The 17,648-nt window shown below is 39.6% G+C and overlaps 2 protein-coding genes across 2 annotated transcripts; both read left to right on the forward strand.

Annotated features, from left to right (window-relative positions):
* Positions 1-598: 598 nt before the first annotated feature.
* Positions 599-5,677, forward strand: LOC131780408 (NF-kappa-B inhibitor-interacting Ras-like protein 2). The gene is given in 8 exon segments (XM_066172481.1): positions 599-610; positions 841-888; positions 983-1,075; positions 1,654-1,687; positions 1,690-1,746; positions 1,851-1,937; positions 2,647-2,794; positions 3,695-5,677. Coding segments are annotated over 7 exon segments (447 nt in total). The 3' UTR covers positions 2,763-2,794; positions 3,695-5,677.
* Positions 5,678-8,655: 2,978 nt separating this feature from the next.
* LOC131779994 (patched domain-containing protein 3-like) lies at positions 8,656-17,263 on the forward strand. The gene is made up of 5 exons (XM_059096615.2): positions 8,656-8,800; positions 10,676-10,783; positions 11,445-12,656; positions 13,243-14,384; positions 15,232-17,263. Exons 2-5 carry the CDS (start codon positions 10,755-10,757, stop codon positions 16,509-16,511), a joined length of 3,663 nt encoding a protein of 1,220 aa, XP_058952598.2. The 5' UTR covers positions 8,656-8,800; positions 10,676-10,754; the 3' UTR covers positions 16,512-17,263.
* Positions 17,264-17,648: the final 385 nt, after the last annotated feature.

A 17,648-nucleotide genomic window follows, 5' to 3' on the forward strand; every position in this document is an offset into this window, starting at 1 on the left:
ATAAATTACTTATAGAAAAAAAAAACATGCACACATCATTTATGATGACTGCAATAAAGTGAGGTTGTTGATATTGAGCAAAATAATATTTATAAAGTGCCTTTTTGAAAAGATTTTTGGAAAGAAGATTTGAATGTAAAGGGACACTTTCTGCCTCTCCTGCCCCTTCAGTGTGGTCTGTGAGACGGCACAGAAAAATTGACAATTTATTTGTCAGTTGTTAAAACAACAGTGGAAGGGGGGGGGGGGTGGTGGGGGAAGAACATCATAAACAATGTGTTGGAAAAAGGTGCTAACTAATTATATCCAGGAGTGCAGCTCTTGTCCAATTCCTGAATTCTTTAGACCTGGATATAAAGATGACAGGGATGTGTCCAATACGTAAGAATTATACTCTCAGGGAAATAATTTTGTTGTCTTGACTGTTATTTTATCAGTTTTGGTCTGAATTGGAGATGCCTTGTTACCTCCCTCAAATTAAAACTACTATTTGATTGTATAACTGATCAAGAAATATAAGCATTTGTAAGTTTATCCCTCTCTATAAACTCAAAACTTGCCTGAACTAGAGTCAGTTTGTTGCCCATACCCGTAAAAAATGGAGCTTTTGGTGATCTCTGAGTAATTCAGTTGACCACCAGAGCTGATACAGCTACAGAAAGCAAACTTTGATTTCTGGAATTTAGCTGATACTTAATTAAAAGGAGTATCCTCTGTTATGAAATTATAGGAGTTTTGCAGTACAACATTTTTCCCATAAATATACATATGCATTTATAGTGTGTACCAAAAAATAAGGTCTTTGCTTACTTTGTTATGTGTTCATTAATTCTTTGACAGGATTCAAGCAATGGGGAGCTTTCTAAACACTACTTTAGTCTAGCAGATGTAAGCATGTGTACCTAATGATCAAAGTTCTTTTTGACACCCTTTTTGTTTGAATTATACAATATTTGCAAAACAAAGACTTTCTGTTTTGCAGGGATTTCTTCTTGTCTTTAGCGTAACTTCAAAGAAGTCATTTCAGCAGGTCCAAGCCATCAAGAAAGAAATTGAGAAAAGTAGAGGAAAAGATGTAGGTTAACATATTTCATCATGTCCAAAATGAGAATGATTATCATATGAACTTACCACCTTAGCATGTGGTGGCATAAGCATGCATGGCTTGAAAAAAGCAGCATTGTCAAGCCCATTGAACTTTGCTTGGTTAGCTCATGTTGTAGAGCGCTGGAAAGCCTTTGGGGAGGGTGAGGGTTCAAGCCCCTGATAGGACCAATACTCAGGGTCTTTAAATAACTGAAGAGAATGTGCTGCCTTTACCATGACATCTGCAAATGATTAGATATTCTAGTCTTGTCGGATGAGAATGATAAACCATAGGCCTTGTCTCCTGCATCTTCTCTGTACTGGTTAGCATGGGACGTTATAGAGAGTAAAGAATGTAGCTCTCTGCATTAAGATCTGGCCTTGTTATTGTTTATACATTTTAAAGATCCTCCATAAGTATTTTCTAGATAGAAAGAGGTGGAACAGTAAGGAAAGAAGAACAAAAAGAAAAACTGCATTTTGTTTTTACAGTGGTCAATTGTCAAGACATTGTACATTGTATTTCTGACCAGATGATTACTAATGTACTAAGATCTTTGTTTACAGTTTCCAGTGATTGTAATAGCAACAAAAACTGATGTAAAGGGGAACGAGAGTGTGAATTTGCCGCCATGAAAAAGTGGGCTGAGGCAGAAAGAGGTAATCTTACTTATTTTTTGTAAGTTGTTTAGGTGTAATAATAATTGTTCTTTGCAGAAGGCTGACTTTGAATTCTTTCAGCATCAGTGTTTATTTTCTTTCAGTACGTCTGACAGAAGTTTGTGTTGGTGACAGGAAAGCACTACAGGATCCCTTTGTGCAAATAACTACAAGAATGGTATCTAGTCTTGGTAGGCCAGCAATACTTGTAGATTTCTATTTTAGTAGGATAAGTTTACTGGTATATTGAATTTTTTACACTTGATTGATTGGCTCAATAGCAAGTATAAATAAAAGGGGGTTTTGTAGCTTTCTAAAATGCCTAGCTGTAGGGAAAGGCCTAGACTGCTATAAGTTACCTGGAGTGGTTAGTGAGATTGAAGTGTCCATAAACTGGGTAACTTTGGGTCAGGTTTGAGCTTTGGCACTGGTCATTGTGGTGTGATTTGGGAAATATACTTTGCTCTTACTCCTCTGTCTGCTCAAAAGCAATTAATGTAGGTACCAAGGAATTTGGTCAGAAAATCCTGGTGATTTATAATGGAGGAATGGGTTGGATACAGTGGTGGTTCAGTTGGTTCAGTTGAGCTCTCCATATCATCCCTCAAAGCACTGGAAATCATGTTGCCAAAGACCTAATTTTCAAAATCTCCTTGAGGGGCATGCACCCAAACTCCTCTCTGAATCCTACTTGACTAAATCCTAGATCCACCCTAGGAGTTAGTCTGCAATGGACTAGCATCCTCACATTGGGGTGTTGCAAAAGTCATTGTTGTTTCCTGGTGTAGAAACAGCAGTCATTTCATTGGTTATTTTGCCATTTTGATTATGTAAGTATATTTTAGACTTGTCAGACTACTTTAACAGTACATTTAGATTATGTTTAATGTCTCATTTTAGGAAAGGGTTATCTTCAGTCTGGTCACTCTGAGGTAAAGAGATTTCTCTCCATGCGGAAAACCAGTAAAACAATGTCAGTATCCAAGGACTCTGGTTTGGATTTCACAAAGGAGTAGCAGCACACTGCAATACAGCTGTACAATAAATTGTAAGTAATGAGATACACATATACAGACATTGAGTAAAACGGAGAATTTATAAAGATGAAGTGATAATATATCACCAAATCTTTGCAGACGTAAGTGAGTTTGACTTTTTGGACTTAGTGTCAGATTTGTTGAATTTGATGTTCGTTTCTTGGAGTAAGAATGCTTTGGGAACCTTGGGTTTCAACAACAACAATGATCCAAGTCGAGTTTCCAGTTCAACCGTGTGGGTTTATTGCTGGAATTTCCCTGCATTATATAGCAGGCTGTACGGTTGTAGTTCCTTCACTCAGCAAACTCAAACACGTCTACAAGTTAGTCACTTCAAGAGAGTAAAAGTTGCTCACTGTTCAGTCAGTGGCCACTGTAGTAGGTGTGGAAGTGATGAAAGAAACTGAAATCTTGATTGCTAAGAAGACACAGACCTGTGTGGCTGAGTATGGAGAGGAATAGTTGAAACACTAGCTACAGATTCTAGAACCTCTTCCTTTTGTCATCCTCTTTCACAATCACATTTCACACTTCCTTTTGCGTTGTCACTTAAACTCCCTTGCTGTCTTTTGCAGCACATAATTAATGTGTGATGATGACCTTTCCCATAGCTGCTAAAAGTTGCATTTTTTTATGATATCTCTCAGTAAGTAGTTGTGCTATTGTAGGGCAATTTAGCGGCCTGCAAAATCCTAAGTTTGTTTGAATTGATGTGTTCCCCCTCTATTTAAACCCAGAGATACATGTATGATGAATATCTTACTAACCTCGTTTTCTTTGTCCGCACTGTAAGTTACATAACCTCGAAAAACTCGGTCCGTAACTTATGGAACGAACCTCGAACTCGGTTAGTTAGAGGTATCATAATGACGTTATTCTGGGATAGTAACAGCTGCGATTACATTTTGCAGGGTACAACGTCCATAACTCCTGAAGCTGGGCGTTAAATATGAACGGACAGAGTTTATATTCATCTTCACCGAGGACCTAACTCTTGGATAGCCATTGAACAGTGAGCGATACAGTAAGCATGGTTTATGATCAGGAAATTGGATTGTTTTTCGATAAGTTGATTCATCGTTGGAAAAAAAGATTTTAAGGAAGGTCCGAGCTCAAGTATCCAAGCAACAAACCAAGATTCGGAATTTTTGAAGTATTTGGCGATTTCGATGTTTTTTTATGGCGAACCTTATTCTTGAAGACTTTTTTAATTTTTGCTAAGTGCTCTGAAAATGTCAGCACATTTTTGGACGGTTCATTCCTTTTTAAAGGAACAGCTTATTTTCCTAAATAGTGAACTAGACTGACTAAAAATGAATTCTAGTCGTGCTAAAGAGATGAATTTAATTAAATGATAAAATGTAGAAGAAATGAAAACATAAAACAACGACTCGAAAGCTTTCGAATTCGCCTCATGTAATGGAACTTAATTAGTGTTGTTGTGAAGCGGTAAATCCAAGGCAATTATTAAATCCACTGAAAAGCAATTTGACTCAATTGATTTTCGATTGGTAAAGTTAAACACGAACCTTTTTGGATTGACTATTACGTCATTTCTGTTCATAACGTAATTGACGTTACAGAATCGTGCAACTAGGTGATGCAAACGTCTGTCGACGAAAACTTTTTGGCTAGAAAGGAAATTTCCGCGACATGTACGCGAATTTTCGAGGTGGTCCGAACTTTCGCGGAATAATTCATTTGAGCCATAAGTGACTCCCGAATTCCGAGAGAAAGTTCGCCGCTCCCGGAAATTTGCGGTTCCAATTGAGCTGCACAGACAGAGAATCATAACAACTGGCAAATTAGCAAGTTATATCGCTCCAATTAAGCGGTAATTAGCCAAAACAATGCACAGCTTAAGTTGTTTTGATGCTCAAGTTTCAAAAGAGTGTGCTTGGCTTAAAATCTCGACACAAATTGCGACATCAGATACAGATACAGATCTGTCGACATTCTCCTGGCTGAGCGTTCAAGAGGTGAATTCAGTATCAGCATCATGCCATTTTGTCGCATCGGCCACCCAAGAAAAGTGCATCATCGCTTGTTTTTTGATCGTAAGGAATCGAATTCAGGCTGGAAATCTTTTGAACAAACAGCAATGTTCCAGGCAAAGCGAGTTGATTCAACATCACGTTTCCCTGACAAGAACATGAGAAAGGCACTCGACAGCGTGTCACCGAATGGCCTGTGTTTTTATTCTGGAAAGGACAGCGTGATTGCTAGAGAAAAAATGCAGCAGACGACTCGCCAAAAAAGCAGCGTTGACTACGACGGGAAATGGCAGAGGAAACAGCGCACCCCCGAAGAGCTGGAAATCCGAAAAAGGAACATTGAACAGATTTTGAAACGCAGGCGAAATGGAATATGTAGTGAAGTAGAGAGAAGCTGGTTTATACAAGGAGCGTATTTGGAAAAACATCGTCATAATCTGAAAGTGACTCAGGACTTGATAAGTAGGGGCTTTTTGTATCCGTGATGTTGATCTGTATATTTGCACCATTTGTTTGCCGTATTATTTCGCCATGTTTTTTATGGTTAAAAAATTCTTTACAAAAAAATTGAAGTTTTAGCATTGAAAACTGAAATATTTCTTGATGAATTATTAAGTAGCAATTACTCAGTTTGTAAATAGAGTGTTATTATTATTATTATTATTATTATTATTATTATTATTGTTATTGCGTTATCGTAGTCAGTGATGGCTACAAAAAAAACATGGCGAGGCTTTTTAGTTAATGCATCTGGAAAAAAAATTTCTAAATGTTCAGGTTGTAATTTCTTTATACGAGTGAAGTAGGCTGCCGATGAAGTATTTTGAGTTCACTTTTTCCATTTGTCCAGCTGAAGTTTGTTATATAAAGTTAACTCGGGACACGTTATTAAGGTTTGTTTCAATAAATGTCGCTATGTAAAATTTGCAAGGAAGGTGTTATTCGTTGAATTACAAGCTAAGTGTTGGACAGAGGAAAAAATCGGAGTTTTTCATAAGAAATCCAGCCCCAGACCTTTGAATTCTGCACTCCTATGCCCTACAACTGAGCTATAGAGAGCTTATTGTTGAGATAGGTTCACATGTTACATACGGGAATTATCAGTAATGTCAAAAGCGGTGTCTGAACGGAAAAATAGTTAAATAACGATGTACCATGAATTCCTTGGAGCAGTCCTCCTGAATCACAAGAAGTTCAGATTATCGACAACAGCAAGAACTATTCATATTTAAATTTGAACCAGAGTAAATGAGGAAGCAGTACATTTGTATCAATGTTTTGCTGTTGTTGAGATATTACGTAATCAAGCGACTCGCAAAACAACTAATTTATTTTGAAATCAGTGGTGATCATTTCAGTCTAATTGGCTCTCAGCAGTGCGATTAACTCACGAATCGTGTAAGTTTTTGCCTTTGATCCTACCTTTTCCTCAGCCCATGAGAATGGGTAATCAGCGAAAAACAAGGCCAAAAATAAAATAAATCCTCTCTTGAAAGCTCAGATAATTTTTGAAGAAGGAAGGGTTGGGAGAGAGAGACTCGAAAAGCTTCATCCAAATCCTCTCTTTCATTCGTCTACCTATCGCGCCTTGTTAGTGATGAAGCTTCGCTAGGTTGCCCACTATGGAGGGTGTATTGTGTCAAAATAAGCAGTACCAAATTGAATGGCTCACTATTGAATGGCTTACCAAATTGAATGGTTTGCCAAACTGACTGGCTCATTTGAATGGCTTGTGGATATTAAATGGCCCACCGAGTATTGAGTGCCGAGGCGTACGCGAGGAGCCTGGTGTATACTCGGCGCCAACCTCTCGCAGGCGAGATTTTTTAAAAATATGGCTATGACAAAGTATTTTGGGTAGCGCCCGGTTTAGAGTATCGCCGTGTTTTGGTGTATCCCCGTAACCAAAACACTAGTGTTTTCGGTATTCCCTCTGGACATAAAGACCGGAGCAAGTAACATGGCGTCCTCTCTTGACTTGTCGTGGACATCAATTTATTTGCTTGCAGACGTCAGAAATTAAAACTCGCATTTGAGATTGTGGTTAGTGAAGAGAAGTTTTCATTTGTTATGAAGCAAGTGAAGTTGCTTCGCTCGTAAACATTCAACCGATTGATTTGAGACACGCACAGAAGGAGGATTTTTCCACTTGTTGGGATTTTGTTTAAGGAAATGACCAATCTTGGCATTCGCACCGGAGACTCTTATTTTGCTGTCACTCACTTTTCAAGCTCTGGTTGATCTGGATAATTTTAGAGAAGGTAGTGGATCTGTGAACAGATTTTAAAAGTTCCCTCAGTGGCCCAAACTTCGTGCACTTTATACTTTTGTTCATACAAAAAACACAGACCCTTGTGGGTGGTACTGGTCTTCCGGCCAACTTTGTCATAATTTTCTCGAAGACAGGAAAAAACAAAGAAAATTAGGGAAGGGCTTATTGCTTTATTTTAAAACAAAGCGGAATTCTATTGGATCGAAAAAGCTACCACCTACGGATCGGCTATGAAGGCTGAATGAAAAGTTCACCTTCTTTTACATACCTGTTAGCATCGAGTTGGCGTTGATCCATGAAAACGAGACAAAAAAAATATGAATAGTTGGTCTCTTTCCAGCCCAACTGTACTCACTCTTAATCAAAGACATCCAATTTTGTGAAATTAGAGAGCAATATTTCGCGCGCGTCACAACATGACAACCTTTCCTTTCTGTTTCTGGTGGAGTTTTATCAATTCCCAAATAAGCCTTCCGAGTGGATATTAGCCTATACGCCCAAGAACGGATTGATAAAAAATATTTTCATGAAGACGTAATAGTCAACTGTTCTTTTTCTCGCGAGATGATATCAAATCATCATTAATCCGACGTTCCTTAAAGCGAAAACCACAGTCTCTTAGCTCAATAATGGTTTGCTGCAATCTTACCTACTCTCCCACTCTGTTATCTGGGTCAGAAATGATTCAATTTCGCGATGGCAACGTCATCATCTCTGTATACTTATTTTTACTCGGCGGTTCGTCCATTTGTTAAGTATAGGTAATCACATGAGGCCAAGTACTATTAAGGATTAATTGCACGAGAGTTTCCAAAATTTTCCAAAATTGCCCGAGTCGCGAAGCGACGAGGGCAATTTGGAAAATTTTGAAAACTCAAGTGCAATTAATCCTTAATAGTACGAGGTCTCATGGGATTACTTGTTTATCAATAAAGGGCAAAATTTATACGAAGGAAAATCACGCGCGCAGTCTATTTTTATGATAACGAACGGTTGCTATGCAACGGATTAGCCAATCATTAACAGGTAATCATACCCTCTCTTGATTACTAAAAATGCCCTCGATTAAGAAAAAAATGCCCTCTCTCTCAACCAATCAGCGCTCAGTAATTTTGCCCTTTATTGATAAATAGATTATCCATTGCGTAGGTTCAAATCTTGAGACAGATATTCAAAGAATGGAAATACCGTATGTAGATTTAGCTGGTCTACGACGAAAGAAAATAGATATATTTGTCTGCTTGTCTTTTGATGTGTTCTATTGCATAAAATTTTCAAAAATAGCGTGGCTTGTTTATGATATATTTATTTTTTTCTTTCTAATGTTGATCGCTGCTATTTTTGTGACTTGACACGCGAGAAATACACCCACGTCTGACAGACATCGAGACCAGCTTTAACTTGAATTTTCCTCTCCCTTGGATATCGAACCTTGAACATTCAGCTTGAACAGCTGAAAAATCCTTGTTTAAAATGTATGGTACTCACCCCAAGTTTTCCTCCTTTGGAATATCCTCATTATGCGGACTTCCTGTGACTGAAATGTTCCTGTTCGTGACAACTTCCTGCAACTAAATATGGCATGTGTCACTACAGAACAGTCGCTGCTTGATGAAAATTTGCATATTTGTGATCTTGTACTTGAAGAAACAGCAAGGTTGTCGTTACGTATCGATGTTCTCTGAGTGAAAAGATCGGAAAACCGCCTTGCAATCACCAGGATTTGTCTCAAAAACCAATATATTGTTAAGGTTTGTTTCCTCTATGATTTTTTTTTCACAGACTTCTTTTAATAAGAGTAGGATCCTTTCTGAGTCCACAGAAACCTCAGTGTATTTGTGTCTATACGAAAACTTGACACCTTTAGTTTCTCTAGGTAGCTTTGCAAACGTCTTTTTGACGTCTGTTTTGCCGTAATCGTTTCGTCTCCTAGAAAACTAGATTTGAGTTTGCTACATCTGTCAATTCACGCCGTCGACGAGGCACGATTTGTTGTTATTGTCGTGATAATCTGCTCGGCATGAAATTACCACTCAGTAGTAGCGTTTTACTACCCAAATTTTGTCTTAATAGAATTTTGATTGAAGTTTTGTGTTCAATAACAGTTAGCACATCGTGCTGGCCTTAAATGGCAGTATCGTCGTATCCTATGCTTGAAGCGAAACACTCCAACAAAGCGGATACTTATAGCAGAGACTTATATTTCATTTTCATGCATTAAACAAAAATTCATTCCATGTGAGGACTAAGTTGGTGGTTCTTGCGGTTCGCGTTCTGAGGTATGGTGAATCGTTTATATAAGATCACAAACGCTATCTCGAACGAAAGTCTTCCTGTTGGAACTAATCTTGCTCAAAAATGCTCGCAAGGAAAATTATGCGACTGCTCTCTACGTGCAAAGACAAGTAAAACAAAACGTTGAATTAGCCATGTAAAATTGATTAGTATTTCCCCCTCGTTTGCCTTTCTGAGATGAAATCAAGATTTCAAGTTTGTTACTAATAACCCAAGAAACTGCGACAGAAATTGCGTAAAAGACAAAAACTGAGACAGTTCTGACAGATCTGTCTGTGAACGAGAAAAATAAATACCGTTTCCTTAGAGACTAGCTTATGTAAATTGTCCTCAGAAACTCCTTTGAAGTACCTTTGGTTGCCGCCTTTAATGCAGATAAAAGCGGTTTCTACGTTTTTCATTATCAGTTTTTCTTCAAAAGAGCTATATTTGAAAAAAAAAATAGGGCAGCCATAAAAACAACATTTCATGAAGACATAATCCGAAATTTCATGTCAATACGGTCGGCCATACAAGTTTGCGACCGATCTACGTCAAGTTATTGCAAGTGAAATAAACTGAAATTGGAAACTACAAATATATTGCACGAAGCTGACAGTCACTTCACACCAGTCTAAATATTGCCGGTTCGAGTGACGTCAAAGTGTTATGGAAAAAAACTTGTCTTTTAAAATTAGAGATGGGACAAATCTTTATTTTCGCATCTCAGTACGGATGAAAACTATCTCGTATCTTAATCAGGTTTCGTATTTGCTACATGAAACGGACAGAAACTTTTAGCCCAGACATGAATTAACAATACGCAATTTTTGGTTTCTTTTTCGAAACGTCAATTTTAGAGGGTTTTTCGTTCGAGAAAACCTGGTAAACCAATGTCCCACTACCCCTCCCCCACACACGGTCCTCGAAAGTCTTGTCAATTTTCATTTTAGGTAGGGGTTTAAAAAGTTTTCAAAATGATACAAAAAAAAAACAACAACAACAAAAAAAATCAGCTAAAGAAAATATGGACTGGTTAGGGTGCCAGGAGCTGCTTATCCGTTGTTTAAATTTTGATTTTACAATATGGTTTCGCGCTAGTTTAGTTACCGGGACTTTCGAGAAACAGGCCCCTAATGAAGGTTTAATGGGCTATAATAAACGTTTATGTAAGTAATGATCCATTATTTAAATTAAATAATGTGATCAACTCTCTCCACATACATAGAGTGAAACAACAGGAAAAAAAATGCAGACCATAGACAAGCTCGTTCGCTGTCAGCTGTCTTGTAGGTTATGGGTAGTTCAGCAAGTGTAAAATTATGAAAGTAACATGTTTGATTTCTCAACAGGTGATGTGGTACCAGTCTCCTTGCCAAATTGGATAGAAGAAGAGTGCGCCCCGTAGCTTTCGCATCGAATGCCGCAGAAATGGCAAACGACGATGAAGAGTCAACTTGGTGCGTGTCTTTGACATCGAAGTTTTCCTCTGTTTACTACTTCACCTTCACTTAAACTACAGTGCAATGTAATATGTCTGCAAGCAAACTTACTAGGGCACACCAACTGATCCCTAAAGTCCCTACATGTACGGAATAATAGTATTGTTAGTCCGTCTGGATGAATTGTTAGTCTATTGCACATTACCCCATCGGTATCTCGTCATTTTAGCAGGTTTTCCCAACTCTCAAGTTTTCTGGTAGAAAACGAGTGTTCTCTTCTTCTCGGCGGAGTTCGTTGCACGAGTCAAAAAAAATCTGTGAAAAAAAAAAAAAAAAAAAAAAAGCCTGGTGTTGGCACGCTGTGTGGAACTCTACTTTTCGTGCGCCTCACCCACAGAGTCTAGCGCGGCGCGCAGACATCAATTTTTTTTTGTTTTCACTGATTTTTTTTTTAACTCGCCCAACGGACTTCTCCGAAAAAGAGGGATTGCTCGTTGTCTATTTTTCTGGTAACCATTTTACCGATGAAGAGAGAGAGAGGTAGCATTAGGGTTAAGTGTCAAAAAGCTCAATACAAATGAGTCAGGGAACACAAACCATGTAGGCACTGCATCTCCCACAGAAACTAGGCCACTTTCTGTACCGGGCTACTCTTTTAAAATATTCCTCTCTCTTTTAGTTGTTGTTGTGAACACCGCTACAGTCCGTGTGTGCTGTGGTCGTCGTTTTGCAGCTGGTTTGTACGTCGCCTGGAGATCTTTTTCGGTTGTTTTGGCGAAGGAATTGCCAAGTATCCTCTCTTTGTTATCCCAGTATGCCTCGTTTTCGTCAGTATTTGTTCCGTGGGATTTGTTTGGCTTAACGTGGAAATTAGAACGGTGAAACTGTTTATTCCTCAAGACAGCCAGGCTGTGAAAGACTTGGACCTAGCCGAGGAGTATTTTAGACTAAAGGTTCGCGAGGAAATCGTACTTTTAGTGAGCGCGCCTGATTCGCGAAATGTTCTCAATAGAGATTGCCTAAAACAGGCTCTACAGGCCCATGAGGAAGTTGTGAAGTTAACATCGTATTCAAAACTTTGCGCAACCTTGTCTGGCGATGTGGCTGAATCGGCAGAAAAATGCATGATGATAAACCCCTTAGAGGTGTTTCAGTTCAATGAAAGGGAACTGAACGTTTCAGACTCACAAATTCAAGCTAATATAACGAATCCTAACCTTACTGTCATGCGCAATGGCCGTCCTTATCAGTACAACTTCGGTCGCATGTTTGGTGACGTCACTAAAGAAAGTGGCAACGTCACTGGCGCAAAGGCTCTACAGATGGTTTACTTTCTTCGCGATCCGAGCAAGGAAGAGGCGAACACAGAAGTTCTTGAATGGGAAAAAACGTTTATTGATAAAATGACCTCGTTAGCGGATACTCTATCGTGCTTTAAAGTTTATTATTCGAGCGAGCGGAGTCTGGATGATGCCATTTCTGAGAGTTCCGGTTCTGACATCACTCTTGTGTCAATCACGTTCACGCTCATGATAACGTTTGCTTGTGTCATGCTGGGAAAATTCTTAAATCCGCTGACCGGTCATTCTCTGCTCGCCAACGCAGGTGTTTTCGCTGTGGCTCTCGGGATACTAGCTGGGTTTGGCTTAGCTATGTGGTGCCGAGTGCCTTTCGTGAGTATGGTCGGAGTACTTCCGTTCTTGATCCTCGGTATCGGAATCGACGATATGTTCATACTGGTGGACGAACTCGATCGGCAGCAGAAATCTCTTACAGTTATTGAGACGGTTAAAGAGGTCATGGCCCGATCTGGTGCTACTATTACCATGACAACGGTAACAGATTTGGTAGCATTTGCAGTCAGTACTTCTACTTCCTTTCCGGCGATAAGGTAAGATGTGAATATGAGTAAGAATTAGATCTGCTTTAAGTCTTTTCATGATGGAATGCTTTTAGAATCAAAACAGCCAATCAGAAGAAAGCAAGATACCTTAAATACTTAAGTAGGACTGAAAGTAAAACAAGCAAAATGGAAGCGACCAAATGGTGATTGGTTTTTCATCTGATTGGTTGAAAGAGTGGTGCGAGTTTTCTGGAGCAATCGCAGAATAAAGTAAAGCAAAAACAAAGCAATCCCAGATTTTTTTGACACCCAATTGAAGACATCAGCCATTATGCTATCTGAAATTTTCCAATCTTATTCTGAATTTCGGCCTGAAAAGTTTCTTTTTATTTTTGCGATCTCTAAATGCTTAGGAAGACCAGAGAAGCAATTAACAGGCATTGTCGTCCATCAAGTAGATCTTGTTTCTCAAATAACACATCAAAACATAATCAACGCAATTGCTGACCTCCTAAAAAAGGGCAACAAGTAAACATCCTCGTTAAAGTAGCATAAGGGAACACGTTTGAAAAAAAATGCGAAGACCAATGAGAATATTTGTGGTGATGTGTTGCCTGTTCTCGTTGATCAACAGGTACTTCTGCGTTTACGCGGCACTAACAGTAACTTTCTCTTACTTGATGATTGTCACGTATTTTGTCGCCATTATGTCATATGATGTCAGGAGAATCAAAGCAGGTCGCCGCGACTGTTTACCATTCTGCCGGGCACCTCCACCAAAAGAGAACGAGCCAGCGTGGGACGAGCCTCGTCCCCAGGTTTCAAACAAGTTGATGAACGCCTGGGCAAAGTTTTTGACCCATCCGGCGACTAAAGTTGTGGTGATCATCTTTTCGCTTGCGTCTCTCGCTGCTGGAATATACGGAGCCACAGTGATAGATGAAAACTTTGACAGACGGATCTTAGCCAAAGATGATTCATACCTGAAGAAGTTTCTGAGTGCACACGAACAGTATTTCAAATCAACTATTCCTGTCAGCGTTGTTGTAACGGGCGATGTTGATTATGGAGAAAGTTCAGTCCAGGATGACCTAAAGAACTTGGCAAACATTGTCACCTCTAATAAATATTACGAGAACACCAATTTGTCCTGGATCGATACCTTTTCCAAATACGCTCAAGCTTACAAGAAGAACATCGAGGGGTCGAATTTTACACAAGAGTTAAAGAAATTCCTTAACATTGGACAATTTTCTTACTTTAAACAAGATTTGAAGTTTTCTGATGATAACACGATTAAAGCGTCGCGCATTATAGGTGTCATGAAGGACACAACTAGTTCAACAGATCAAAAAAATGCTATGCTAACCCTTCGCCAAGATCTCTCGGATAAATCAAAGCTGGATGCTTTCCCAATCGCCCGACCCTTTATCTTCTTCGAACAATACGCTATAATCTCAAGGGAGACCTTGACGAATCTTTTGATCGCGGCCCTAGCTGTTTTGGTTATCACGAGCCCCTTCTTGTTGGACTGCACTGTGACTATCCTTGTGGTGTTCAATTTTGTGGCACTGGTCCTTGAGCTGTTCGGTTTGATGGTCCTCTGGGATGTTTCCTTGAATTCTGTTTCGATGATCAATCTTGTTATGGCTATTGGTTTCGCAGTGGACTACAGCGCCCACATAGCGCATGCGTATGTTATGTCCGACAAGGAAACAGCCAATGAACGTGTCGTGGACGCTTTGAGCACACTGGGTGCAAGTGTATTCATGGGAGGTCAGTCTGGTTCGATACTTACTGTGCTATCTCTTTAAAACTTGATAGCACGCTTTTCGATTGAGTTTCTCATGGCCAAAACAAACATAATCACAGCGGCCGATTACGAAATCAAGTTCACATGAAAAGGAATCAATTAGAACTCTAAGTTAGTACAAGTAACCGACCTCAAGCGCGTGAAGATTAAGACTGGTTTTTGGTTGTATTTGATATGACAGTTAGGCGGTGTAAGTTATCAAATTCAATCACGGCGAGATAAGTAGCACAATACAACGACAATTCCAGATTAATCTCGAATCTTTAATTGCTCTCTTTAGTTTAAAGCTCACTAACAAAACATAGAATTCGTTTTACACGGTTTGTCTCAGTCACATTATGGAGGAAAGTAACTCAATGTATGTACAAAAAATTTGCTCTCTTTAGTATAGAGTTCAGTAACATAATATAGGATACGTTTAGCAAGGGTTTTCTTAGTCATGATATGAAGGAAAGTAACTTTATCTATGCACAGAGATACCATTATTCCAACGCACAAAGTAATTCTAATGAAGACAGAAATTTTAATACTTTCTCTACTTGCGATAATTTGTAGACAATTTTTTCACTCTCAAGATTAGATGCATCAGTCCAAAAGTTGACTTTAATCTTTCACTATTTGGGCTATATAAATGATCCAAATTATCAGAGAATATGAAGCTAAGTTTAGAAGATCAATAGCGAAATTGTATTGCGCCGACACTTCATAACTCGCTTAATCATCTGTTTCTCTGTTAAATTAAATATAAGCCCTCAAGGGTTTAGAGGAAAACAACAATAGTGTTTCTTAAAAATACTTTTTCCCCCGTAGGTTTCAGCACTTTCCTTGGTATGATAGTCCTGGCGTTTGCGGCGTCGGAAATTTTCCGAATATTCTTTCGGATGTTCCTTGGGATCGTCTTGTTCGGTCTTCTCCACGGTTTGTGCATTCTTCCTGTCTATCTGTCTCTCTTCTGTTGGAGGCCAGCTGTTACCAGGCCACTCAGGACGCGTGTGAGCGTGGAGAGCTTACCTGAGGACGTCGCCCCCGAAAACGAGGCTGTTGACGGGGAGAGCTGCGGCAAAGGGGTGGCGGAAGGACTTAACAGAAGCAGAGATTTGGGAAGTGCGTCTTCCAACGAAGGTTTCGAGCTCACCGAGCAAGAAAAGGTACTGGATAACAAGGTTGACGAGCAACAACCGCTCAAAGCAAACGACGAAAGTGGGAAAGAGGGAACAGGTGAAGCAGGGAAGCATGGCAGCGAAAGTACAGAGACTGGAGAGTCGTCAGCGCATGTGCAAGTAGAGAGGGATCCAAGTGCAGAGCAAGATCCCGTTACAGAGGTGCAGGAGAGCAAGAAAGACACATCTGAGACATTTTTGAGCGAGGAAATCATGTCTGAGGCTGTTGACGGGGAGAGCTGCGGCAAAGGGGTGGCGGAAGGACCTAACAGAAGCAGAGATTTGGGAAGTGCGTCTTCCAACGAAGGTTTCGAGCTCACCGAGCAAGAAAAGGTACTGGATGGCAAGGTTGACGAGCAACAACCGCTCAAAGCAAACGACGAAAGTGGGAAAGAGGGAACAGGTGAAGCAGGGAAGCATGGCAGCGAAAGTACAGAGACTGGAGAGTCGTCAGCGCATGTGCAAGTAGAGAGGGATCCAAGTGCAGAGCAAGATCCCGTTACAGAGGTGCAGGAGAGCAAGAAAGACACATCTGAGACATTTTTGAGCGAGGAAATCATGTCTGAGGCTGTTGACGGGGAGAGCTGCGGCAAAGGGGTGGCGGAAGGACCTAACAGAAGCAGAGATTTGGGAAGTGCGTCTTCCAACGAAGGTTTCGAGCTCACCGAGCAAGAAAAGGTACTGGATGGCAAGGTTGACGAGCAACAACCGCTCAAAGCAAACGACGAAAGTGGGAAAGAGGGAACAGGTGAAGCAGGGAAGCATGGCAGCGAAAGTACAGAGATTGGAGAGTCGTCAGCGCATGTGCAAGTAGAGAGGGATCCAAGTGCAGAGCAAGATCCCGTTACAGAGGTGCAGGAGAGCAAGAAAGACACATCTGATACTTTTTTGAGCGAGGAAACTATGTCTGAAACTTCCACAAAGTTCTAAGGTTATTTGTTTATGGAGTATTTTTAGAAAAAAAAATGGAAAGTTCGCTTCCTAGTGATTTTTATCTCGTGATGATCGCGTAGAGAATTTGCTGTAAATTCGTGAGGAGTTTATTTTTATAACAAACACTCAATAAGGTGTTCATTGTGGCTCTTCCTTTTATTTGGCTGATCAGAAATCACGTTAATCACGGGTTTAAAGGCCAGTAAATCAGTTGAAATTGAAGATCAGTTGTCAAGTTTACAAGTTGTAACAGTCGTTATAAATATTATAGGCTACATCATCGAATTTTAAAAACGAGATATCCTTTGTGTAAAAGAAAATTAGCCTAAGTGTACATTTGAATAAGTTTAAATCCAAGTTCCTATTAAGATAGTAAATGAAACATTAACATGCTTCTGCCAATTGTTCTAAATTTAAATTCGCGGCAATCGATCTTAGAACCTTCTCTTCGGCTTTTTGTGTCGTAAAGCATGACAAATGGTTTTTCTTGCCGATTCGTTCTGATTTTTCATTTTCATTAATTTCGAGCTACACTAATTTTCAACTGGAAGGCTTAAATACTTGATTTTAAAACTCATTGTCAAATGAATGATCAAGCGTTCTTCGATTCTGAGCCCTGCTTTTGCATTGTGATTTCACGTGATTTAACATAAGTTAAGTATGTGTGTATTTTTGTAACATAAAAGGTACGCTTAGCAAGTTCACAGCACTATTCTTTTTCGGGAAACAAATAAAGAATTTTATTGTGATGTGGACTGACAATCGTTTTACTGTCAAAAGAACACGCTGACTTTCCTTGAAAGTCCAGAACTGTGTTATTTTCGAGGGTACTAATACATTTTGATTTCCAACTCATAATGGTTGTAGGTCTCAGTCTCATGGCCTGCGTAGCCAGCGGTTGTCGTTGTTTTTTCTATTTGGTGGGGGGGAGGTAGGGGAGCAGGCTTCTGATTCAAGTGATTATTTATTGTTCTGATATCGTTATGATGTCTTAGTTCACTACTTCCATGTGTTCATTTACGAATCTGGTTCCTGATAAATGTACGGGTAGGGATTCCAACGAGTTTACGACGCGAAACCAGCGAATAAAGCTTAAAAAAGCGGCGCTTTTGCAGGAACTGAGCTGATTGCTTC

This window comes from Pocillopora verrucosa, chromosome 9 (genome assembly GCF_036669915.1).
Source record: "Pocillopora verrucosa isolate sample1 chromosome 9, ASM3666991v2, whole genome shotgun sequence".
Taxonomy (NCBI): domain Eukaryota; kingdom Metazoa; phylum Cnidaria; class Anthozoa; order Scleractinia; family Pocilloporidae; genus Pocillopora; species Pocillopora verrucosa.

Excerpts from the sequence above, each read along its gene's own strand:
- LOC131779994 (XM_059096615.2), top strand. The coding sequence starts at position 10,755 with ATGGCAAACGACGATGAAGAGTCAACTTG. Across the intron at positions 12,657-13,242 it reads ACTTCCTTTCCGGCGATAAG|GTACTTCTGCGTTTACGCGG; the intron begins GTAAGATGTGAA and ends GTTGATCAACAG. Across the intron at positions 14,385-15,231 it reads TGCAAGTGTATTCATGGGAG|GTTTCAGCACTTTCCTTGGT; the intron begins GTCAGTCTGGTT and ends TTTCCCCCGTAG.